Source organism: Micromys minutus, assembly GCF_963924665.1.
Source record: "Micromys minutus genome assembly, chromosome: 9".
NCBI lineage: Eukaryota > Metazoa > Chordata > Mammalia > Rodentia > Muridae > Micromys > Micromys minutus.
In genome coordinates this window covers 40,473,739-40,499,277 of record NC_137978.1, presented here as the reverse complement: position 1 = coordinate 40,499,277, position 25,539 = coordinate 40,473,739, and the positions used below count along the sequence as shown (strand labels likewise).

At 50.8% G+C, this 25,539-nt stretch overlaps 1 protein-coding gene across 1 annotated transcript in view; it reads right to left on the bottom strand.

The window, feature by feature from the left end:
- The window catches only part of GRIK3 (glutamate ionotropic receptor kainate type subunit 3), a gene marked incomplete at both ends in the record, with an annotated part of 203,019 nt that overhangs the window by 30,965 nt on the left and 146,515 nt on the right, over positions 1 to 25,539 (bottom strand). The window contains 5 exons of the mRNA XM_080921590.1: positions 6,028 to 6,231; positions 10,925 to 11,038; positions 14,210 to 14,317; positions 17,478 to 17,621; positions 18,131 to 18,304. Coding sequence (XP_080777716.1) covers positions 6,028 to 6,231; positions 10,925 to 11,038; positions 14,210 to 14,317; positions 17,478 to 17,621; positions 18,131 to 18,304 — 744 coding nt within the window. The remainder of the gene's footprint in view (positions 1 to 6,027; positions 6,232 to 10,924; positions 11,039 to 14,209; positions 14,318 to 17,477; positions 17,622 to 18,130; positions 18,305 to 25,539) is intronic.

Sequence of the window (25,539 nt, the reverse complement as noted above, 5' to 3'; positions counted from 1 at the left end):
TGCTATTTCCCTTATCTGATTGGTTGCTTCTTTCTGGCTTGGTTATACCCGCATCTAATGATACTGCCACCCCACCCTGCTGCCCACCACTGCTGGCCTGTTATTGGTTAGAGCTAGGTTTAGAAACCCTCATACACCAATCTCAGGCAGGTATGGTCTAGGAGCATCTAACCCCAGCTCTGAGGTGCTGGTTGAATGCTGCTACAAGATCATAGATAGTGGCCACATCCAGCAAGTTCAGCCAAGCTGCACACAAGACAGGGATAATACTTAAACCTACCTACCCCTGCCTGTCTTTACCACATGGGATGGTCCTAAGACACTATAGGGCTTTTCTATGGTACAGAGTCCGAGACTGATCCACTTGCCATTGGCTGGTTGAGATTGTCAATTTGGTACAATCTAGAATCAGCATGGAGACAAACCCCAGGGCATCTCTGTGAGGAAGTTTCTAGACAGGGTTGTTTGAAGGGGGAAGACCTGCCCTGAATGTGGGTAGCACCATCTTGTAGAGTCCTGGAATGACTGAAAAGGCTGAGCACCAAGCATTCATTTCTGCTGCCTCTTGACTGTGTACACAATGTGACCAGCCACCTCCAGCTTCCGATGTCACCCATGCCTTTACTGCCATGTTGGATTACACCTACAAACTATGAGCCCAGACCTTTCCTTCTTTAAGCTCCTTTGTGTTGTTATAGCGATGAGAAAAACAGCTAACCTGGTCCCACCGTTTTAGCTTCTCTTGCCTTGTCTTTCCCAGTGTCACCCACCCTAGAGAAGCCACAACAGGCTTCTGTGTGGCTCTGACTTAATGAGCCCAAGGTGACAATGGCACTCAAGATCTTCGGGTTGGATGACCAGGCTCATGATCCCCTGCTGGGGAGCTTGCCTGTCCCAGTCACGGTTTCCCTGACCACCGTTTGAGACCATGAAGCTCTCATGTGCCTGCCCCTTCCTAGCCCCTGGTTGTCTGACCCCTTTTTCAGGCCTCTCCCTAGGCTGAGCTCTAGAGCTGGTAGTTATATGGGGAATCTCAGCAGGACACTATGTTCTTTCTGTCTTCCCCTCCTGCCTGCCTAACTAATCATCCACAGATTTACTCTGACAGTCTCCTGAATGTCCCCAACACTCTTCAGATCTAGCTCTGGGCAATCTGCTTGCCCTGACAACAGTTTACTTCTGTAGCCAACTGCTTCCCCTGCCCTAACTGCCCTGTCCCTGAAGCATTCTGACTTGTCCTGGGGGAGCTCCCAGCATGCCTTGTGCCCAAGTGTACCAGCCCAGCCTGGATGAGATACACTGAGCAGAGCTTCTTGATGACACAAGAACAGGGCTTGGGTTCCAACACTCGTGCACGTAAATCAGAGTAAGCATGGTTTATGGTAGGAAAACAATGGGCCCAGTAGATGATGGGCTCACAGTTTGACTTCACCAGACCTTGCTTATGCACATTTTGGATGTGAAGGTGACTCTTGGCCCACAGTTGTGTCTCGGGACAGGGCAGCAGTCCATGCTCACCAATGCCTGCTCTGCACCCAGGTACACGGGAATGACCAAGCAAGCTAAGTGCATCAGAGACATCCTGTCTAGAAGAATCAAGCAGTCCCTCCAGGCTGTGCCACTTTCCTTGACTGTATTCTGTGATAGGAGAGTAGAGTGGACATCTTGGCATGGCTATTGCTTCACAAAGGAAGGGTGACATATCAAGGTTACCTATGATCATTCTTTGTCCCATTGTCCTCCTTACCCACTCTCTGTTTGCTCTCCTTCTTGCCAGGCTAGGCATCCTGGTCAGTCTTCCCCTTCATCCTGATCTGGCTCCTTCCTCATCCTATGGCTAGCCACTTGCTGAGACACCCGTTAGGGTCCTAACATGCCTTAATTGACTCCTCTAGGGGATCTGTAACTTGGGAGGAAACCCAGCATCTCCCCGAGGTTAGAATTTACTGCCTGGCCCTTCATCTGTAGCCTTCCCTTACCCCCCTTTCACCAAGCACCAGCCTGCAGGCTTCATGACTCCTGGATGGGTCTCCACTTCCTTTCTTTTCCCTGTACCTACCCTTTCCTCCAGGCCTCTCAACCCCATGAGCAGGCTGTCTCCAGTTTGACTCAAGAATGGACTAATTTTCCTCTAGAGCCAGGCTGATGTCGTCAGCCCCTGGTTCTCTTGATGTCACCCCTGGCTCTACACTCCCCAGCGGTGGCCCTGTAGCTCTCATCATTATTAATTTAATATTAACGTTAAATAACTTGGCTGGGCATGTAGCTCAGTGACAGAATACTTGTCTAACAGTGGAAAAAAATCTCAGGATCCACCCCCAGAATGAAAACCAACAAAACCTCTCAGTTATCACCCAAGACTCAAGGCTCCTTCTCTTGTCTCCTTCTCCATCTGTGGCCCTCCCCTGGCTTTGGGCTCTCTTTTCTTGGGTCCTTTTCTTCTCACTTCCCAGTAGGCTCCTGGGTATCTGTACCAGGACATAGAAGCACTATATAGAAAGTAAGGGTTTCTGGTGTAAAAAAAAAAAAAATCCAATGTTCCAAGAAAGTTGGTACTTAAATGTGTGCCTTGATTCCCTACACGTTGAATGAATGTGTGTCAGCCCCCAAGATCATCTGTCTTCAAGTCAGCTAGGGAAGTTTGAGGTCCTGGACCACTAGGTCCTAGGTTACATCTTGTAAAGCAGGGTGACTATGGGTGGGTGACTTTTCTCTCTGCCACCATGTCTGAACATAGACACAGAGACACATGTGATGGGGGGGAGGGAAGCTGCAACTTGTACTGAGAAGGCCTCTCATGTGTGAATGTTCACTGAGTGTGAACCGAGCCTCAGGCTCTGTTTTCATTTGTAGCTCAGGGATGGAAGCCAGAGAGGTTGGAGGACTCTTTCTTCTCCCGTGAGCGGAAATGAGCTCAACCTGGAATCTGAGCCTATATCCATCGGATTCTAGGGTTGTCAGGACTCACGGGAGGATTGAAGGCAGAAAGGGAAGTAGACATAGACGCCTGAGAGGGGATGAGGCAGAGCAGGCAGCAGGGATGGAGCGAGGTCAGAAGACACACAGTTCAAACAGTTTGCTGCTCCACGGTTAAAGGCAACTGTGAGTGAACAGTGAGTAAAAGTTAAAAGTTAGTGTGTCTACGGGATGTGTCTGCGTTCTGCAGGTGCCCACCTCCCACAATGCTGGGCTGGAGGCCAACAGTGTCGGGGGGGGGACAGTTGAAGTCCTCCTGGTTGGAGGGTCTGCCAAGGACTTCCACATGGACCTGGGGGTGGGGGCGGGGGCAGACTCTTCCAGAGGTGGGAATCCATCATCTTTACGTCTCCGTTCGGATCCCTAATAAGGAAGTAATAATATTGCCAAGTCTTTCTCATGTTCTCTATGAGCTAGTGAGAAGACTAATTATCTGACGACATTAATAAATGGTTATGATGTTATTAAAAATGGCACCAAGCTAGGATTAACAGGCTCATCAATCGTAAGGAATTGGGCTTAACAAGGTCCCCCGCCTGTCCCACCCAGCCTCCTGGCCTTGATGGGTACTGGGTCTCCAAAGCACTGCCCAGCAGGTCGGAGGCTGTAGATGAGGAGGCTCCCTGTGCCTCCTCAGCAGAGGGGCACTGAGGGTCTGGCTGCTGCTGGCTTTCTCATCATGTCCCTTTAGAAAGTCTGTTCTTCGTAGTCTGTGGGACACAGTGACAACAGCGGGTGGGTGGCCTGGCTGTTTTACCTCCTCTAACTGTGGTCGTGGATTTCCCTTACAGGTTCCCCCTCCCCATCTTCTCCCTTCCCATCCCCTGTGCAAATGCCAGGTTTCAGAGTTCCACTCACAAGGCTTGGGGGAGCGGGTAGAGAGGAGGTGCATCCGGTCCTGCTAGCTTATTTCCATAATAATTACAGTTATTACTAATAACAGTGACAATCCGGCCTCCCATTTACTTGGAAGCCTGTAGCTCCGAAGCCCCTTCCCATCCATTGTCCTCTTCCAGCCTCACAGTGGGCAGACGGGAGTGGAGACAGTTATCATCTTTCCCACTGTGGAGACAGGAAACTGGAGTTTGGAGGACACAAAAGGACTCCTGAACAGCCCCCTCCTCACTCTCCAAGGGGTAGTTTGCAGGATAAAAATAAGAACAATGCCATAAAGGGCTGACTTCTGCCAGCTACAGCAAGCACACCTGTTAACCGGGAGGCAAGTTCTGGATATATCTTCCCCCATGACAGGCGAGGGGAACAGATGAATTCAGAGACTGCTCGGAGACACATAGCTACCAAATGTCAGCATCAGTGCGGGCTCCTTAGTGTTTCTCTGTTTCCATACAAACCGTTTCTGACACGGTGGACCTGTCAGACCATGGCAGACTCTGCTTGACTCTTGTACCTCAACTTCCCTCCCTGTCACGTGACTTTGAGGCTTCCATATGGTACCTTCACCAATGTCTAGCAGTGACCAAAGCCTGGTGAGGCTGCCTCTACCTGGAGAGACAGAGCAGCGAGGATCCCAGACACTAACTGGGTCTCTCTCTCTCTCTCTCTCTCTCTCTCTTTATATATATATATATATATATATATATATATATATATGCATTGAAGACTGTCAGTCATGAATGTGCCTCCTCCTCAGCTCTGGGACAGTGTGGCCTCTTTTCAAGAGAGAGGAAAGCTCAGGCCCACTTAGGTACAGAGCCTTAAAAGACCCTGACTTTTCATCCAGTCCACCACTTGATATCTGAGGCTTGGCTCCTATCTCCCTTCTGCCTCAACTTCTGCAATGGCATCAGTGGGCTGCCTAAGGATGAGGGAGACCAGGTCTGAGGAGAATTCTTAGCAGATCTGGTCCTTGACCCCTTTAACCTTTAGCTGCAGGTAGGATTACTTTCAGATAGGTATTGCTTCTGTACTACTGAGGAACCCTGAGATGGAGGTGGGGATATTCCCTCTGTGTTCCATGAGCCTGACAAACAGTACCTAGTTATAGTCCAGGTCAGTGGACTTCCTTATCAGCCTTGGTAGTTAACTATATAGACTAACTATGCCTATAGTCAAAGAGAAGATATGGGGTTGTGAGTGTGTGTGTGTGTGTGTGTGTGTGTGTGTGTGTGTGTGTGTGTATCCCTGTATGTGTGTTTGCACTGAAGAACTTCCCAGGTCACACCTCTGCTAAACCTAAACTCTGGTTCTTGAGCCTCAGATCTGCTGGTCCTGAGCCTGAACTTCAGATGAAGAGTAGATATGTTTGCTGTTAGTATCACATGGATATCTGTGGCCCTGTGCCCCTGCCCCAGTGCTCCTGGGGTGGGTACTGGGCGGGGGGCAGTGACCCGCACATTTTGCTGAGAAGGAAGCTGCTCAGATGCTGGGTAACTTGTGCCTGTGCCCATAGCTAAGGGCTCTGACTTTTTTCTTGGCCTGTGACTTCCTATCTTCTTCCTTGAAGTCTACAAGCCCAGGCTCCTGCCTTGGGCTTCTTTCCCTTTGCCCTGCCTGCATGGCTCCTTACTACCCAGGTCTTCCCTCCCCAGGCAGAGTGAGAAGTTCTTAGTGTTGCCCAGGATAGTCTTAACCACCCCTTCATGCCAGCCCCAAGCCCACCCCTTGAGTCATCTGTCGAACCAAAGAACCCACAGCGATTCGAGAAGTGACAGATCAGTTTGCATGTCCCTGAGTTGGGTGATGTGTTTGTTTGGGTTCCTCAATCCCAGAAATGAGCTATTCTTCAGGGAGCTAATGGCTGAGAGAATCTAGGAATCTTCCTCATAGCAAGCTCACCAAAGATGCCTTGGGAAGGTCTATCATCAGAGGGGCCAATATGTGTACATAATGGGGACAACCTAGGCCAGGCAGACCCAGAAGAGCTGGTCACACTTGGAGGGACCTTGATCAGTCCCCAAGATCACAGCCTTCATCTCCATCTCCCCAGTCTTACACTGTCATCTCCTGGGATGCCCAGATGTTCAAATGGCACTTTGCTAGAACCTTCCACCCTGTCCTTATCCCAGCCTCCACGCCCAAGCCTTGGCTTACGTGGTCAATGAGTTCCTTGACCATGCCGTTCCACTGGCCCTTGTCGTCCTGTGCCCCGTACTTGCCGTCTTCCACCAGCCGGATCTCGTAGGAGAAGCCCAGGATGTGTGCCAGCTCCTTGAGCAAGTCGATGCAGTAGCCCTCGAACCGGTCATTGCCATAAAGGGTCCTATCAGACTTGCGGAACATAACAAAAGGCTCCTCCTGTGGGGACAGAGAGAAAAGAGGTGCTAGACTAAGTGACTGGGATGGGGGAGGCTTAGACCACCCTGACTTTACCTGTTCTTACAGGTTCTGAGCTCAGGCTGAGAGCTACTATCTCCTCACCTGCTTTGGTCTCCTGGGCCTCCTTCCTCAGTCCTGACACATCCTGTTGGCCACCGTTTCCCACACCCACCACAGCACCCTGCTCTTGTCTAAATGCCTCCAGGCAAGCAGCTCAACCTGGCCTGGGGAGGGGCTGGAGGGAGGGGGATAGGTGGGCTGTCAGCCCATTTACCCCCTCGACTGATGTTCTTATGCAGTGAACAGGCTACATACACTACTGTACTTGGTGGTCCTGGCCTCATTTAGCGCAGCCAGAGAACCAGAGGGAAGTTATTATCTTTCCCGGGGAAATTGCCAGGATGGGGAGAGATTCCCACTCCCTTTTGCAGAATAAAGATTCTAGCAGAACGTATCCTAACAAGAGTAAGATGAACTCAACTAGGAAAAGCACTTAGAGTCTGGCAAGCATCAGTTGTCAATACTACTACTACTACTAATACTGTCTTTCTTATTACTATAGAAGTACTCTCTGCCCAGATACTTTAGTGACCTTTCCCTCTTAGGGACCACACCCTACGTCAGCAAAGGCTAACAATCATGGCTGCCAGCAGTAGAAGAGTGGGAAAGCCCCTAAGACTTCTCCCTTCCTGACCCGCCCCCTCCACGCCCATCCATGGCCTTAGCCTCTAAAATTAGCACTTCATTTGCGAAGCCACCACAGCCCTAGAATCTATACATCTCCATCTAAATACGCTGCCTTCGGAGCAGCTGCAAAATGCCATTAATTTCGGGAAGTGCTTTGCGGATGGCATACATATTTAACAGCCGAAGCCCAGGGCATTAAAATGGTGTTCGCCTTAGTAATGCGTCTCCAGTCCAGCAACATTTCCTAGGGGGTAATTCTCAACTCCGAGACTACTTATTCATGGACTATTTCACAATTTATTACTGGAAATGTCCAGACAGCCAGTTCACCGGCTCCCTCAGCTGCTAATCGATTGCTCAGTGAAGGTGCCCTCAATTTCATAACTTCACGCTCTCCTATTGCTCCGGGAGAAGAGCCGTGGGACCAGGGGTAATATTTCTCCTCAACAAGTCACCAAAAAACAGGGGTCCAGAAAAATAACCTTTTCTGACTTTCAGTCATATGGCTTCATCTGGATTTGCTACAATCACTTAGCAATAGAGAGGCCAGGCCTAGAGCTAAGCCTCTCCCAGACACAGGACCAGAAGGCTGAAAGAAGAGGCAGGGAGGAGGCATCTCCCAGAGGAGACAGATTCTGGGATTAGCCATTTGATAGCTGGGTCCCTGAGCGCCCTGACTTAGGCCAGGTGAGCTCCCCTGCTCATGAGCATGTGTATACACACAGGCAACATGGCTCATGTGCTTCTGAGTTCTGTCTGCCTGATCCTGCTTGGACACACAAACCAAGTACCCTGACCCAAGACCTTGGCTGCTGCAGTACAGAACAAGATAGGGTGTTCTGAATCATATTTCTCCAGTGGGAGGATCCAGAATAGCTCCCGGCCTGGTCTTCCTGGCCCATATCCTGGTCTCGGCTTTCCCTTGTCTTGCCACAGCATGCTGGGGGTCAGCTTGTCTTGTGGTTGAGTCTACATGGGTCACAGTGTGCATACTGACTGTACTGGTGTGTATCCAGAGGCCATCATCGCCCTTTTCTCAGAATTCACATCCACCCACGTGCATGCCCCCCGATTGCCACTCACATTCACAGCCCAAAGTACCTTGAACCTTCAAAAGCAGGGCCCCAGGAGCACGCTGCATGCGCCTGCTTGGTGTGAGCTGAGGTCTGAGTGCATGCATTTTTCATGAGAGCATGGAAGAGCAGAGCCAGAAGAGAGGCTGGGCCTGCAGGGAGGGTGCTGGGGTAGGCTTCCAGCTTTAGAATGGGGGGGAGGGGATCTGGCTTGTGATCTGAGTATCCAGAGGGCACAGTCATGCCTCTGTCCATTCAGGACAAGGCACCCCAAGGACCTAATCCCAGAGGTTTAGAATAGAGACTAGAAGATGGGGTTACATAGGCTGCAGTGGCTTGCCACATCTCAGGATGGAGTCCTCATCAGGGCTCTCCCCTCCAGGCCCTAGTCCCCAGGAGCTGAATAGTTTGATGTTCTCATCCTGTACCTGTCTGTCACTCAAAGTGTAGATGCTTGCCTTGACAAGGAGGCCCTGCAAATAGGCAGCCAAGCAAGGGGCTGAGTTTTCAGCCAGGACAGCTTTGCCAGAGTCAGGCTGAGCTACTCCCTATGATTTGTTGTAGCTGTCCCAGGACTAGAAAATTAGCCTGGTCCTAGGGCCGGGAGCTGAGACTGTGGCCAAGGGAGGGGAGAGGGGAGAGGCTTACCTGGAGGTTTATGTCTCTCTGAGAAGCTATGGGTCTGAGGGTGCCCTGGGTGGATGTGACAAACATTAAAACTATAGATCAGAGTGTAAAGCCAGGGCAGATCAGGGGATGTGAGGTAGGCCCAGGAGGAATGCACTGGGCTTGAAAAATGTTCAAGTGAAAATTGAAAGTTTTTAACACAATGGACCCTAACTGTCAGAAATCATCACTCTGACTGTGCTAAGTCTTGGTGACGTTCGGGGCTCTGAACTTCAGTCATACATGGCCATACAGGGTTGGTTTCGGGGCTCTGAACTTCAGTCATACATGGCCATACAGGGTTGGTTTCGGGGCTCTGAACTTCAGTCATACATGGCCATACAGGGTTGGTGTGTTATAGTTAACCTGACTGGGTCCTGAATACATAATCAATAGCAATGCATTACAATGCCTGCACTCACCCCACAATGAGCTTGTGAACATTGACCATCTCTCAATCTAGGAGCTAGGTGTGATGGCTCCTGTTTCTTCCTTGTTAGGTAGGCCACCGGCACCGAACAGGAAAGCCACGTTTCAGATCCACACAGTATGTCAACAGAGAAGCCAGGATTCAACCCCAAAGTCTACGCTCTTAGCCATTGCTCATCCGCTGTTCCTACAGATACCAAAGAGCTACTGGCCATTTTTACCCAGCTGAGCTGAGGCTGAGGGGCAGCGGGGCAGATGGAGCTGTATCTAGGCTATGAGCCAAGAGAGGCTGATCTCCCCCACATCCTCCTGGGGTTCTTGGGAGCCAGCCAGTTTAGGGGAAGAAATGAGCCCAGCAGGTTGGGGACCAGCGCTACTATGGTAAAGAAAGTGAAGATGGGCTGACCAGGAACATGGATAGCTTGCTTGATTCTGGCTCTTCTAACAAAGCAAAGGAAAGGAAAGCAAACAAAACAAACAGAAACAACTCCTCCCACCCCCGTGACTCTTTCATGCAGAACAATCCATGTTCTTTCATTGGGAGGAAAGAAGGGGGCCATTCTGGAACTCACTATGTAGACCAGGCTGGCCTTGAACTTGCCGAGATCCACCTGCCTCTGTTTCCTGAATGCTGGGATTAAGGCCAGCTTTACACTCTTGAAACAGGGGCAGCTGCCATTTTCAGGAGCCGTGACCCAGCGGCCTTTCACGGTGGCTGTGTATTGCATCCTGCTGGGGAGGTCTGAGCTCACTGCATTTGTAGTCTTGCTTGGCAGCTGTGTGTCTCCACAGCGCCTGGAACCATCTCTCCCCCTCATCTCCGAAGTCGCGTTTCTCTCACCTCATTCTAATCTTTCCATGCAAGAAGTGTTTTATTTATACCCTTCATATCAAGCAACTCTGCGTTTAATCTTTCACCACCTTTTTACTATTTTATTTTTACCCTTTTATATTTTGCCGTTGTCACACTTTTATCCTTTTGCTTTTTGACTTTTTTTTTTACCTTGTCTAGCCAGTGCTGTAAATTATTTAATTTTTCGTCTTCCCTAATATCTTCCCCTTTAATCTCCCTCCTTACCTCATTTTCTCTTCACTAGTTCCTGCCTAGCCTCGCTGCTTAGCTCTCCTCTTGTTGCCCCTCCTCTTTTACCCACGTCCACATTGCTTACATGGCTCACCAGCCTCCCTTAAACCCCTGGGTGTTTTCCGTTTCTTTTTCTTCTTTATCTTTTATGTTAGTTTTTCTCCTGCTCCGGTTGAGGTCTGTTTGACTTATGGCTTTAGTCTCCTTAATAAGTGGATTCCTAAAGACTGGATGGATGGCTATTCGGAAGACTTCTTGGGTTCTTGCCCTGACAAAGGCAGGATCATACGACCCTGGTTCTCTTTTTCCAGATCTATCAGCAGCTTGTCCATAATGCCTATTCAGTTTCTATGCTCTTTAATGGGATTTCTCAGTGAGCATGACCGGGGGGCTAGAGGATGAGACACACTGGCTAAAATTCCCCTCCACACATATAGTACTCCAGGGTCCGTGAGATTCCTAGAAGAATAGCGCTATCTCATTGTTTCTTCCCTGGTTCCTGGTGCCCCCACCCAGCCACTGAGTGCATGGTGAGTCACACTAGACGGGAGGATGGTCTAGTGCAGCCTGGCTGAACTACTTCAGTGAAGCCACCCCCATTCAAGCACCACAGAAAGCTCCCACGACTTGGGGTCCAGGCCTCACCTAGAAGGCAATCAGTCACACATGAAGAATGAGTACAGCACAGGTCAGTAAGGGGCAGCAGTGGCTGCAAGCTGCATGGTGCTCTTACCAGCACAGTGGTGACAATGAGTGACCTATTGGTCAGAGAATCAGTGACATTAGGACCTCGGCCTTTGGCAACTTCAGTGATATTGAGACCGTCAGCTGGACTCCACACCCCAACCTGGATGGACAGACAGACAGAAAACAGGTACTGAGTCCTTCCTTTCTCCTCATCAACAAGGCCATCTACTTCCAATGGCTACAGCCACAGCCATTGTCACTGTGACTGTCTGTTTTTAGGATACAATTCTGACAACAATCCTGCTGCTCTCCCTCTTCCGAGGAGTGAAGTTTTCCCTTTTCCTCTTGTTGACAACGTCTCAGCTGAAGGAAAAATGCAGAGGGATTTCTGGGAGCTGGAGAGGCAGAGCCGATGCCGGGCAGGGAAGGAAGAGCCAAGGCCAGGTCCTGAACAAGACATTGGGCACCCCACTGCTTACTCAATGGGCCCCTTCGAGCCCAGACACCTGCAAAGCTTGGACCACCCCAGAATGATGGTGATGCTCTCATTGGGATGAGGGAGACAAGCCCCACATGTGTGCACTTAGTAAAGGAGGGGCTGTGGGTGAACAGGCCGGCCTCAACAGGAAGCTGTTCTGGGTGACAACATCCGTGTAAGACTAGTGAACTGCATGCACTATGGCTAAAGGCAGTTTGCGGCTTCGCCCCGAAAGTGGGCAGAAACCCTGTCACCATGGAAACTCCTCACAGCATCCTTATCAAGTTGGAGGCTAAAGGGTGGAGAGGTAGGGTTTTAAAGTCATCTCAGGGTTGATAAGATGGCTCCGCAGGTAAAGAGGCTCATGCTGCCAAGCCTGATGACCGGGGTTAGATCCCTGGGATCCACGTGGTAGAAAGACAGAGCCGGCTCCTGAAAGTTGCCCTCTGGTGTCCACAGGTGCACAGTGGCTCGACTCCATACACGCTCACACAATGAATAAATAAATGCAATACATTTTTTATAAGTCATTCTAAAGCCCCAGGCCTCTTGCAGGTGCATGCTGAGCAAACTTTCCAGCTGGGCCTCATCTTGGCTCCTCTCTCTCAAGGAAGGCATCAGCACGCCCACTCTGTCCTTGGCCCAGTTGGGGGTACTCAGAAAACCTAATCAATTAAACAGAGAGGCCAAGTGCAAACAACCCACTCAGAGAGCTGTGCGCGACAGATAGCAGGGAGATACGTAATTATGCTTGGGTAATTCTGCCTTAATCCCCCCAAAGCCACCGGCTGGAGCTAGCTGGATCAGCTCTGACCCAGCTTAGCAAACATAAGGAGGCAACGGGAGGCTGTGGCTGTGTTGAGGGCTCAGCACGCTCTCTGCCTGCTTGGACCGCTGGGGCCGCAAGGAAGGATGAGAGTGAAGAGGCTCTTTTCTAAAGTGGGCCAAGTTCAGTGCGGGAGATGCTGAGCAGAGGGCAAGTGGGTGAGTTTGCAGGAGGCACTCAGCAAGCAGAGGTGGGCGAATGGCAAGGAGCCTCAGCCTGGCAAGCTCTTCTAAGCCCTGACTGGGTATCCTGGTAGATTCTAGGCGTAGTGCAGGTTAAAGAATGGGAAAGAAGAGGTTCTCTGCTCACAGGCCCAGGTGGCTATGACTGGGAGCCTCTAGTGGGCACCAGGCAAGCCAACCTCCATCCAGGGATAATAGAGTTTTCCTTGAGTATTAGCCTCGGTCAATTTGTACCAGCTGCCTGGAGGGCTGTGGGGAGATGGATGCTGCAGGGTGGGCTCGGATGAAAAGAGTGCTCCAGTGATCAATTACTGATGCCTGCCACGGGCACAGGAGCGGAAAGCAGTGCCATGTGTGCCATCTATCTACTATCCCTAGAATTTGATGCTGTCCTTAGAGATGAGTGGCTGAGGGAGGAAAGCTAGGACAGCTACCTGCCAACATGTGAGCCATGGTACTGCCGAAAAAGAAGCTGCTCTCCAGCACCGGTGAGGAGCCCATGGAGTATGCCTAGGGCTAGAACAGTGAGTGGGGCTCAGTGATCCTAGGAAGGGTCCCGCCCTTGGGAATTAATGCACACATGGTATGAGGTAGCTGAGGGTTCCTGGTCACCTCTCCCCTATATAGTGGATGGGAGGACTCAGGAGAGAATTGAAGAGTCATGGCCTCAAGTATTACAGAGGTTAAATCGAGTCAGGTCCATGCCTGGGGCAGGATTGCAGATGTCACATTCGCTGTCCAGGAACCAGGATGGGATGACACCCAGACGTTTAGGAGGGCAGGACCATGAGTCCACCGTGGAGTATTTTAGTAAGCTGAAGAGGCTGGGTTGGGTGGGGATGCCAGCTGAAAAGTTTCTCCAAGTCTAAAAGGCGCTTATAAGGGTTGCAGCATGTGCTGGCTTGGAACTGGGAAGCCATGGGCAGAGTACAGCTAGACTTGGTGAAGCTCCATCCGCACGTACACTGAAGATGAATGAGGGCTTGGGATGGGTGAGAATATGAGGGAAGGCAGTGAAGGATGTAACAGTGGCCCTCTGTAGAGCCTGAACCATGCATGCTGGAAGGGAGGATGGGAGTCTGCCCTAAGGCCATTGCTCTCCGGATCATATAAATGGCACACCTCAGGGTTGGAGGGGAACTCAGCTGCAGTGAGTCTGGATGAACTGCTAGCTCCTCCAGATGCTGTGAACTGGGGCCCCAGGTTAGATCCCCTGCTTGGCTCAGCAGCCTGACCACATGCTGAGAGTTCCCGGGGCTGTCACAGGCCCCATTACAGCATCGCTATGTTAGTAAGAGGAGTGGCTCCAAGTCCAAATGGGTTTGCTTTTTTTAACCAAATATTGGAATCAGTGGTCTGAGAAACTGGAATCTGGGGAGTCCAGACCCCAAGGACTTCAACATCTCTTTGTGGCAAGGATTCTCTCAATCTCCCAGACAAGCAATCTCGCCATATTTGCTTAAATGCCCCCCAGAGACCATAAACTTACTACCCCAACTAGGCAATCTGTGGAGTCTAACCTAAGAACATACATGGCCTTTTCTCTGACCCCTTCAGGGTCTTTGAGACAGTTTGTGCCACAAGTCTTCGGTTGTGTTTCCCGGACAGGCCTAACTCACAGAGTGAAGTCATAGGTGTCTGCTGCAGCTAAGCCACTGAGATCGACACCCTCAAGTGTAACAGGACCCTCCAGTCTCCTCTGACCCACAATTCTGCCGAAGCCATACTGGGTCATTGAATTTCAAGGGCGTGCCTTCAATGCACCTGGCCCCTCAGTCCGTAGGCTTGTAGAAGGCACCTCCAACATCCCTGCCCTCTGCTGAGCCTCCACCAGAACCCACGCACCTTCTCGAGGCCATCTTCCTTCAGGCTGATGATGTCTAGATCAAAATCAGTCCGCAAGCCACTGGTTTTGTTGAAAACAATCCGTCCAGTTAATCCTTCCCATTGAGCCTGCGGAGGGGAGAGGGCAGAGCGGCAACTCCTTGGGCTCATAAATCATCATTCGGTACAACTGTACAATGCTTCATTTTAATTACTCCTTGCACTGATACTGTTCCCCCAAGACCATGATTAATTAATAATCACCTCCATCATTGCTCGGGCTGTGGTGCGAGCCAGCGATTTCCATAAATTCTATTACGCTCTTTAGCCAGCTCTACATCTGCACCTTCTCGTGTACAACATCGATCTCGGATGCGCTCAAATGAGCCCCCGCCCCGAAGCCCTGGGAAGGGGGAGCCCGTGTCACCTCCCTGGGGAGGGCCAGGGAGGCAGGTGAACAGAGCTGGAGCACTTGAGACTCACCAAAGGCTCCGGTTACAAAGCCTCATCCTTGAAACAACCCCAGAGACAAAGTCCCTCAACCTGCCATCTCAGCTCCATGTCACAGCTGAGAACTCTGGGGTCCAAGGGCTGGGGTCAACTCCACTAACTGCGTCACCTTGAATACTCTCTGACTCAGTTTCCTTGGCTAGAAAATGGGACTAATCATGGTATCCATCTTTCCAAAATGCTGTGAGGGTGAGAGAAGGCAGAAATCCCAGAGCGAAGGCCTGGTCTAATTCAGGCCCGGGATAAACACAGCTTCTGTTACTTCCTTGTTATTAACAAAAGAGGCAGGCATATTTTAGTGCAGACTGTCTTCCAGACTAGGGTGAGGCTGTCTGAGCAAGGCCTGTGCCTGGGAATAGTTGATTAGCCGTTCCTACCTGTTCACGGCAGGAATTGCTACCTTCAGGTTTGCCCAGTGTTGGATATGATTCTAGACTGTCTCTTTCCCAGGGGGTCCTGAGTAGCCATTCTTTGCGCACATGTGTGTGGGGGGGCGTGCCTTTTTCTGTGTGTTTGTACATGTGTGCCTGTAGAACTGTGTGCATGTGTATTCAGATGTGTGTGGAGGTGAGAGCTCAATGCAGGTGGAGGTGAACGTCTTTCTTAGTCATTTTCCACCTTATTTAACGTAATACAGATTATTATTATTATTACTATATTCATGTATATTGGGCATACATGTGTAGGTGGCCATGGCTGTCCGGAGGGTATAGGTGTCATCCTCTATCATTCTCCACTTTATTCTCTTGAGACAGGCTCTCTCTGAACATGAAGCTTGCCCTTTCGTCTAGGGTGGCTGATCAACACGCTCCTGGGACCCACCTGTCTCTGTTCCTCAATGACTGGGCTACAGGCATGTGCAGCCATGCCTGGCTTTTTATGTGTGTGCTGGGGATTTGAACTTGGGTCCTTAGGATTGCACAGCAAGAGCTCTTGCCTGCAGAGCCATCTCCCCAGGGCTTTCACCTGGAGCTCACTGATTCCACGAGTGCTGGCAGGTCAGGGAATTCTATAGACCCATCTGTCAGCCTTCCCAGCACTGGTGTTACAGATCTACACTGTGCTCAGCTTTATATAGGGCACTGGGGACTCGAACTTTGACTCTGATGCTTGTCTACCAGGCACTTTACTGCTGGAGTCATTTCCCTAGACAGGTGATTCCATAAGACACGAGCAGCTGTTTATATCATTCAGGTTCAGTGAGAAACCCAGGCTCAAAGAAGCCAAGGCAGATGTTATAGTGGAAGATACCTGATATACATGTCTGTTCTCCACATAAACGTGCACATCTGCAACACACACACACACACACACACACACACACACACACACACACACACACACACACACACGGAGCTGGGGAAGCTGGGTGCCAATGGGGCAGAGATTAAAAGCCACATCAGAGAAGGTGAACAGCTCTGCTTATGACTTCACAGGGAGGCCCAGCTTCCCTCAGGCTGGCTTCCCCATCCCTCCAGTTTTCATCCCTGCAGCAGCCCACACCCTAGGGCTATCCACTGGCCCCTAGGGAAATCTCAGCAGGTGTCTTCAGCTGCCTTGTTCCTGCTGAGGAGGCCTTCCTCCCTGTCAGCTCCGGAGGAATTAAATGCCAGCAGGTGCGGCCTGTCTGTGGGCGGGTGGGCAAGGGCAGGGCAGGGAGCCACGGGCAGCTCCTCCCCGTGACATTTCCCAGCCCACCCGCCCCCTTCCAGCAGCAGCTCAGGACTCGCTAAATGAAAGATGCTTCACACGCTCTGAACTCCGGCCTGGTATTTTCCAGCTCCTCTTGGAAATGCCAAGTCTTTAAAATGATTTACTGTCACGCAGTCAGAGAGATGGGCAACTTGGAAACGGACAAAGGAAAGACCGGACTCTGCAGGGTACCTGGGTTCTGAAAGTGTCCAGTTATAGAAAGAACACAAGCGTCTAGTGGCTACTCTTGCCTGGCCCCAAGGCGCTAAGGAGAACAGGAGTGTCCGCCCCAGCTTGGGTAGGAGAGCCCCAGGAGGGGGAATGGGACTTCTCTACTAGGCTGGGCAGTGGGTAACCTACTTTCCTTGGGCACTCATGGTCGAGCCTCATGCATTCCTAGGGGAAAGGGGTGAAGAGGTGGGGCTCCTGATGCAGCTGCAGGCCCTCTGGCTAGGATCCAGTACCCAAAAGGAAGTTAGAGTGACTACAAATGATGGTGACTAAAAAATCAGGGCTGTGCTGGGGGAGGGGAGACACACACACACACACACACACACAGAGAGAGAGAGAGAGAGAGAATATCTGGATCTTCATGGAGAGCTTTACCTGAGCCCCTTGGTGTTGGTCATGATTATCTACTCACTGTAGCCCAGGATAGCCCTACCCAGACCTCATCCTTTCTAGCCTTCTCTTCTTGCTAGTTACTGAGACTAGAAGCTGCTCAGGCCCCGAGCTTTACTCTGTCTTCCCAACAGTTCTGAACTGAGGAACAGAGTTGGTCATCTCTCTCCAAGCCACTTAGCCAGCAGCAATGAGCTGGCACGTGAGGTCTTGAGTGTGTTTGTCTGTAGACAGGAACCCTGTATCCAGAGTGACAGCAGCGAGGACAGTGACAGGGAGAGAGGGTTTCTCAGTCCCCATGGAGACAGGGGAGACTGAGCCACAGAGATGTGAGGTGACCTGCCCCAGACTGAGGGCAGCAGAAACCACTTCTGTCTGAGCCCTAAACCTGAGCACTCCAGCCCTCTGCCCACTTCTGAGCATCTGGAGGCTGCTGGGAGCATCCTTTGAGGGGTGTAAGACTCACCTCCTTGATGAAGTTCATGAAGCGGCCACCAAAGCGCCAGGCCTTGTGCCGATGGCACTGCAGGGAGTTCACGGTCATCTGCGGCGCCCGCTGGTAGCACACAGACACAATGTGGACCGCATCATAGAGCAGGGCTGCGTCCGTCTGCAGAGGGCACAGGCCTGTCTGAGGGCTGCTGCTACTGCTCTGAGCTACTCTCCCACTACAGACTCAGGATGCCCTGGGGAGGGAGCAGACCCGCAGGCCCAGGGAGAGCTGTATCCTTTCACCTGAAGACAGGCCAGCCTCAGTGGCCCTATTAGTCTATGAATACCCCACTACTACCCTCTTCTCTGCAGCTACGACTCTCTCCAGACCCTCTGCCCAACCCACCACCTAATCCCATCCACTCCTCATTCCTTTCTTGCCTTCCCAACCTCGCATCTGCCCTTCACAATCTAAAGCCCTTGTCTTTAGCTCCTTTTTCTGGAAGACATTTTAGATCAGCCTGTGAGTCTATTAGAGGGAGCCCTCTGCAGTGGGGACTGTTGTCCCTTGGGCTCTGGCTGATGCATGGAGGTCCTAGTTACTAAAGCCTTGAATTGTTCTATGGGGAGATGGAATGAAGGAAGGAGGGAGAAAGGGAGCCCCTGGGGTCCATCTGCCTACTGTACCATCATCACACCATCCAGCAGGCCTGATTCTGCCCGGGGAGCTGCCTGTAGCCGCTCCATGGACCACTTCTCCACAATGGCTGAGACATGTGGGTTGTCCACATTGAGTATGCGGAACCCAGTCAGGTTCACTCCGGAGTAGCGGTAGGGTTCCAGGTCTAATGCGTAGAGATCCTGAAGAGAGACAAGAGAGTTTGATGTGGTTAAGGGGCATCCAGCTCCCCCCTGGATACTCCTGGGCGGCTGCAGTACCCACAGGAGGACTGGACACAGAGTCCATTTGGATTTCCGGATAAGCCTGTTTCTTTGTCTACAGAATGGCGATTACTCCCCTTTACAGAACCCAGAGGAACTATCTCACAATGGGAGGATGAAGGGTGCTGGGCCTGGGCATCTCTAAGTGACACTGAAGGAGGCAGAAAGGCCAGAGTAATTTTTTTCTGTCATAGATGGGTGAATGGGGGCCAGTCTACTGCCTTCTTCCCTGCTCTTTCTCATGGCATGGCTCAGGGCCTTTTCACCCTGCCTCCTAGAAACAGCTCTCCAGAGGACTCTCCATGGTAGACGGAAGGCTGACAGCCCAGGAGTGCAGAGCCCAGGTAGCTCTGGCCCCTCTTGCAGCCCCAGCTCAGGCCAAGGCTGGTGAGGCAAAAAGCCAAGAGGCAGGGGGCTAGGATTACTGGCTGCCCCTTAGCAGAGAAGGGAGATTGTGGAGAGGTAGTTAGCCTTCACAGGAGCCAAACAGCACCACAGGTTTAAAACGGCTCCAAAACTTAAAGAGACACAAGAGAAACATCATGGGCGTTCAAATACGAAATAGTTGCTTGCAAGTCACTGGGGCTTCCTAACTCTGCTGGGTTAGGATCTGCTGTTAATGTTAGTTAAAGCCCAAACTTCTGGTTAACATGAGATTTGTGTCTGGTACAAAAAGGTCATCCCTAAGGCTGTGGTTTTATTGCTTTGCAGGAGATTAACCTATTTTGTGTGTAACCCAGCTGCACCAGTCTATGTCCCTTAAAACTTCAATACTCATGTCATTCCTCACATGCTCTGCTGTTGCCTCCTGACTTAGAAACATCTAATCTACACTTACTTCAAGCCCATATTTTGATTGTCAAAAATAAATACTCGGATAATGTAGACTGGCTGCAAGCCAGGACTGGGGAAATCGAGTCTCTTCTCTGTTCTTTCCCATTTCCCATCACTGAGCTGCCTTCCACCTTGGTCTGAAAACCACTCCAGTTCACCCCTACCCCAGTGCCAGCTTCTGATCATCAAAAGGGATCCAGGCTGGAGCCCACAGAGCAGACCTCACACAATGTTTGGGTGTCCTGTAGTCTCTGAGATGCTCGTTTTTGGTGCTAAACTCCTGCTCCTCCCACATCCCCTGGAGGACCCTTTTTGGAAGGCACTGCATATATTCATCTCTCCTCTGCAGAGAAGAGGACTTGGAATTCAGGCAAGATGGTCTCATCCTAATCTGCCCAAACAAATAGGGCCAGCCTTCCAAGTCCATGGGCACCTGAGAATTCAACTAACCATGGAGAGCACCCCCCACTTCATGGTTCTATGCGTGTGTGTGTGTGTGTGTGTGTGTGTGTGTGTGTGTGTGTGTCTGTATAATTGCTCATGTATATTGAATATTCAGGCTTTCTTTCTCAACAATGCAGTGAACTACATAGCATTTACATTGTATTGTATACTTTGAGATATCTAGAGCTGACTTAAAGAGGATAAGAGCATAGATTAGTAAATACGATGCAGTTTTATACAAAAGACTTAAGCACCGTTCTGTCTAGATTTATGTCACCTTGACACAAGCTAGAATTATCTGAGAAGAAGGAGCCACAATTGAGAAAATGAAAGTCCACAGGAGGTACTCTCATGATCAATGATTGAGGGAGAGGGCTGAGCCCACAGCGGGTGGTGCCATCCCTGGACAGATGGTCCTCGGTTCTATAAGAAACCAGGGTGAATAAGCCATGAGAGAAAAAAAGGCCAGGAAGCAGCACCCCTCCATGGCCTCTGCATTGGCTTCTGCCTCCAGGTTCCTGCCCTTCTTGGGTTGTATCCTTGACTTCATCCATGATGGACTTGCCATGTGGGAAACAAACAATCCATTCCTCCCGAAGTTGCTTTTGGTCATGGAGTCCCATCACAGCAATAGAAACCCTAAATGTGATAAGCATCTATAGAAGTTACATCCAAGGGGGTCTTGGAGCCAACCCTCTGCTGTGAATACTGTGAATACCAAGGGACAACTCACAATATGGCCTTCCTTCTAAACCAGTGTTTATGATGGGAAGGAAGCTGGGTAGGAGTAGAGGATGTAGGGAAGGGAGTCAGCACCAGGATGATCAGAGGGTGTCTAAATGGTACCGACCTCAGTGGAGAGTGAATCTGGGGGCCATCACGCCATTTTAACTTTCAGAGCAACTTCTTACACACTTTGTAAGTGGAGAAAGAGCACTGGGCGGGGGTGGGGCTTGCAGAAGAGGTACCTGAGCCACAAGGCCTCGGCCCTCAGCAACTTCAAGAGGCCACCGGTGGATTAGGCAGGAGAGGAAGGCTTCCTAAGGAGTTTGTCCAACTTCTAGGTCTGCCCACTGTCGTACCCATTACGCTACAATGAAGACTAAGGTCCTCACTGGACGTTAGTTAGTGCCACATTCCCCACAGAACTGTGAGCTAGAGAAACTCTTGTTGCTTGTGAAACTCTATAGCATTCCATCACATCACCTACTCTGAAGCTCTACCTCTGCTTCTTGCTTTCCCGTGCCCGTCCCCAGTTTTCTCCCCACCAAGGCTGAATGGCCTCTGCCCTGCTCTACCTTCCAGAGCTTCGAGTCCTACACTGGATACTTTTGTACATATCCCAGCCACTGGACAGGGGTAGCTCAAAGTGTCTGCAGCTGCTCTCTTGGACTCAGACAAGCAGCAATTCTTCCTGGAAGGGTTCCTCGGTTCTTTACTCGCATGTCTAGCATCGATCTAGCTCTGATACTGAGATGCCAGGCTTTCATTCTAACAAGCAGCGACTGTTAAGGTCTGGGGTCTGACATCCTTATGAACTCCTAAGCATTCTCGACCCCCCCTCCCCCTTGTAGAAAGAAGCATCAGCCAGTCTAGTAACTTCCTGAGCGTTTCAATGTTTACCTCCTCCTTGGAGGAGGCTCTCTGTGAGGATGTAAATAGAGAGTAAGCTGGTGAATGGTGGAGGGAGGGTGAGCCACCGGCAGAAGTCTGCTTCTAGACCTAGGCCTAAGAGCTCCTTCCAGAAAAGCCTGGACAGCGAGGCAGATTTTTTGCTTTGCAGTAGTGTATGCAAGTTTGGGGCTCCGCTGAACTGCTGGGACCATGTCTGACGTTCATGTCTTAGCATGAGGCTCTGCCAAGACTTGACAGAGGCTAAGATAGTAGTAGCCTTTTCAGGGCGTCTGACTCAGTTTACTGATCTCTGGGCCCGGAGGCCAACCTGACTCTGGGTGAAGGACGTCATCTCTGCTTTGGTGGGGAGCAGTGGTTCTCAACCTCTGAGTCAAGACCTCCTTGGGGATGTCATATCAGATATCATGTATATCAGATATTTACGTGACAACGCAGAACAGCGGCAAGATGACAGTTCTGAAGTAGCAACGACAGGAGTCTATGGTCGTGGGTCATCACAACCTGAGGACCCGCACTAAAGGGTCTCAGCATTTGAATGGTGGGGAGGCTCGCCAGCTATGGAAGGTACTCTCCGTGGTCCCTAGCTACAGCGGGGTGTGGGGGGAAGTGGAAGAGAGGAGGGTTGCTCTGTTTTTTTTTTTTTTTTTTTTTTTTTTGTCATGGCTGAGACAAATCCTTGTCAGACCAGCTCAAGCAAATAAAGGTTTATTCCAGCTTCTGGTTACCCACACCTGGATGGTCAGGTGAACAGAGGAAATGCAGTCGACACGGCAGAGGTGGGAATGTGTTGAATCAAGCATTCATACCACGGTGGAGCAGGGAGCAGACCGAGTGGCAGGAACCTAGGAGCTGTGTGTGATCCTGAAGGACCTAGTTAGAGCAGCTGGCCCTACCTAAGGTCCTAGAGCCATCAAAAATACTGCCACCAGCTACGGAACAAGTATCCAAAACATGAGCTGAGGCAGTTGGCGACAGTCTGGATTTACGTTCTCATGACTGGCAGGGTGTGGAGCCACACCCTCCATGTCTGTCCGCTGTCTGGCCGGTGACACCGAGTACCCCCATCCTGTGGTATGAGGGCTGTGACGTGGAGGAGCTAGAGAAGAAGCCTCTTTGTCTAGCTCGTGTTTTTGTGTTTTTCTGTTCAAACTGCCCCGGGGGCCAAGACCCTAAGTGCTCAACACGGTGAACTGTGGGCAACTCTGCAGCTTGGCAAAAAGTTGCATTTCCGATGCCAAATGTTGACACACTGAATTCACTGTCGACTGGGGACCTTTTAGAAACATTCAGCATAACATAATAGGCTAATTCATTAGCACCCTATGGGTCTGAATGGGAAGAAGCCGATGTTCGGGAAACATGGCCTCAAGGAACGACAGATGAAAATATCTCTCCCATGATGTAACTGTTATTGCCGGGAAGTGGCATTAATTGTGATTGCTTATCTATTAATTTATTATAATTCTCTCTCTCTTTTCACCTCCAGGCTCTTACCTACACGTGACATGCACCAGGGGCTCAGTTGGGGCTGATTAGCACAGGGTTATCTGAGAATGGCTCAAAGCTGCCTGACACGTCAGGCGCGGCAGCTAGGGTAATTAAAATGTCTTCTGCGTGGGAGGAGCCACTTTGGAGAAAATTTTCTGAGGGCAAAGGTTGATGATGTGCATTTCCTAAGACAAATGCCAAATACCATTGCCCTTCCCAATGTAGCCACCACTGCCCAATGGGCATGAAAAGGAAGAGTCACGAGGTAGAACCCTGAGCCAACAGGACTGGAAGGACGATCCTGAAGCTGGCAAAAGGCTGTTGTTGAGGAAGAGAACCCAGGGGGACATGGTGGCTGCCCTGACACACATTTCCCATAAGGCTGTCTGCTTGAACTGTGGGGGCCACATGACCCTGGAAGGGCCTGGTCCCCTAGGCCAGTTAGGGGCGGGAGGAAGAACAGTGCCCTGGAGCAGCCACAGGGCAAGACCCAGAGTAAGAGCCTAAGCCTCTATCACTGATCTGTTGTGAGATTCTGGGCAAGCCATGTTTCGTCCCAGATGCCATCTTCTCATCATTTACCGCGGAGCAGATAGCACACTCTCCCCTGGTGGCCTGGAATGGGAAATCAGAGGATGCAGGCAAGGCCTTAAGTCTGGGGCACTGCTGGGATTTGTGCAGGTCCTGTTTACCCTATTAGTGTCAATCACCAAGCTGGACCATAATGGCCAGACATCATGAAGAGCCAGTCTACCTGCCAGAGGAGGCTAGGGACTCTGCAGTGACAGATGACAGCGGAGGGCTTGGCAGCTGGAAAGCTTGTGCTGGGGAAAGTTCCTGCTATCTGCCTGTTGCTGAGTCAGTTCTCTGAGCCTCAGTTTCCATTTCTCTGGGGAAACAGGAGAGCCACAGTTCTCTTGAGATTTGTTTTGAGGGATGGAGGACATGCAGGAATAAAAGCAGGAGGCACTTCCTGGGTTCATTTGACCCTTACATGGCTGTAAATGCCAAGTGCTGTTCCAAGCATCTCCCACTCTCACCTTTATCAGGCGACATCACTGTTTTACAGATACAGGCTTGAGGCAAAGAGAAAGGAGGTGCCTCGTCTAAGGAACTGAAACATCTTTTCTTTGGTGGTGTGGTGGGAGTGGTGTACGTGGTGCATACACACGTCTGTGCAGAAACCAGAGGAACATGTCAGGTGTTCTAATCTATTGATCTCCATCTTATTCCCTTGAGACAGAGTCTCTCACTGAGCATGGAACCAGGAAGCTAGAGCAATCTTCGGTCCCCAGCCGCTAAGGTTGAAAGTGCACACGCAGCCACAACCAGCTTTTTTTAAAATGTGGGTTCTGTGGATTCGAACTCAGTTCTCACGATTGAGCAGCAAGCTCTTAAAACTCAGAGCCATCTCCCCATCCAGATGAAGTATCTTAATCCTAATCGGATACACCAGAGTCTGGGATCTTAACCACCTGCTGCAAGTGATGATGAGAACGAGTTGATTACAACCTAATTCGTATGGCGGCCATCCATCCATCCTCTCATCTCCCACTCAGCATCTCAGAGCACCTGCTGGGGGCTGGGCATTCCGTGGGCACTGCAGACAGCCTTGCGCACAGAAGCAAGTTTCAGAGCTTGCATGCGACCTTTGTGTTGGGTCGCGCCCATCCCTGTTCATTCTCTCAGCTCAGAGCCGAGGAGCTCAGCATTTGTTGATGGCTGTCAGGTAAATGAACAGCTGCATTGGAGAAGCAAGATCTAGGAGGAGTGGGGTGCTGCATGGGGCTAGAGGAGAGGTCTGGGGTGCTAGAATGCCTTTTCTGAGACCTTTGATCTTGACATCCATGGACAGTGGCATCGCTGTGGAAGACACGGGGTTAGGGGGTGGGGCGTGAGTGTGCTTCCATCTCTAGTCTCAGTCTGGAGCCCTGACAGGAATTGAGCACCTTGTCCTAATGGCCTGGTGACTTTCTAGGACACAGAATGGCAGGAAGTGACTGGTCTCAGCACTCCCCCCACCCCCGCCAGTCCCTGCCTCCCCAAGGTACTTTGATCCTTCCAGGCACAGCTTAGGCACCCGCTTTTCTAGAAACCCTACCTCAAAACATCCCATCTTTCTACCAGCCTCTCAACTCCCAGTATCTTTTTGTGCTGTTGTCTGAGGTCACAAGCCAGCTGTGTCAACGCCAGCTATGAAGAGGAAGACAGAATCACCAACCAGGTCCCGATGTTGGATGAAGAATGGTGATTGGGTGCTCTATACAGAACAAATCATCTAGAAGATGATAGGGCTACAGAGGTGGGGGTTACAGGTCCCTGAGTGGGGGATGGCAGGGAGGGAGGGTGCGGCTAGCTCCAAGGCTAGGCAGCTCAGCGCTGGTGCCCTCTTTGTTGCAGGATGCCAGGATTCTGCTGATCTCAGACCACAGCTAATTATTCTAATGGGTTTAAATGGCTTTAAACGTTCTCAGAGTTTGGACGGAACCCATCTGGAGCCAGTAGGTGGGTTGGTCCTGGTGACTTCAAGTGGCTGACTTCATCATGGGTAGTGCAGGATCCAAGGTGGCCATTCTGGGTGTGCTAAGGGGCCTTTGGCAGACGTGGGTGGGAGGGCAAGCTGACTAGTGGCAATGACCACTCTCTCCAGCTCTATACCAACTCTGACCTCAGCCCAGAGCCTAATCAGTTCACCAAGCCTCTCAAGGATGTAGAAGCCCATTTTTGCAGAGGAAGAAACTGAGGCATGGGAG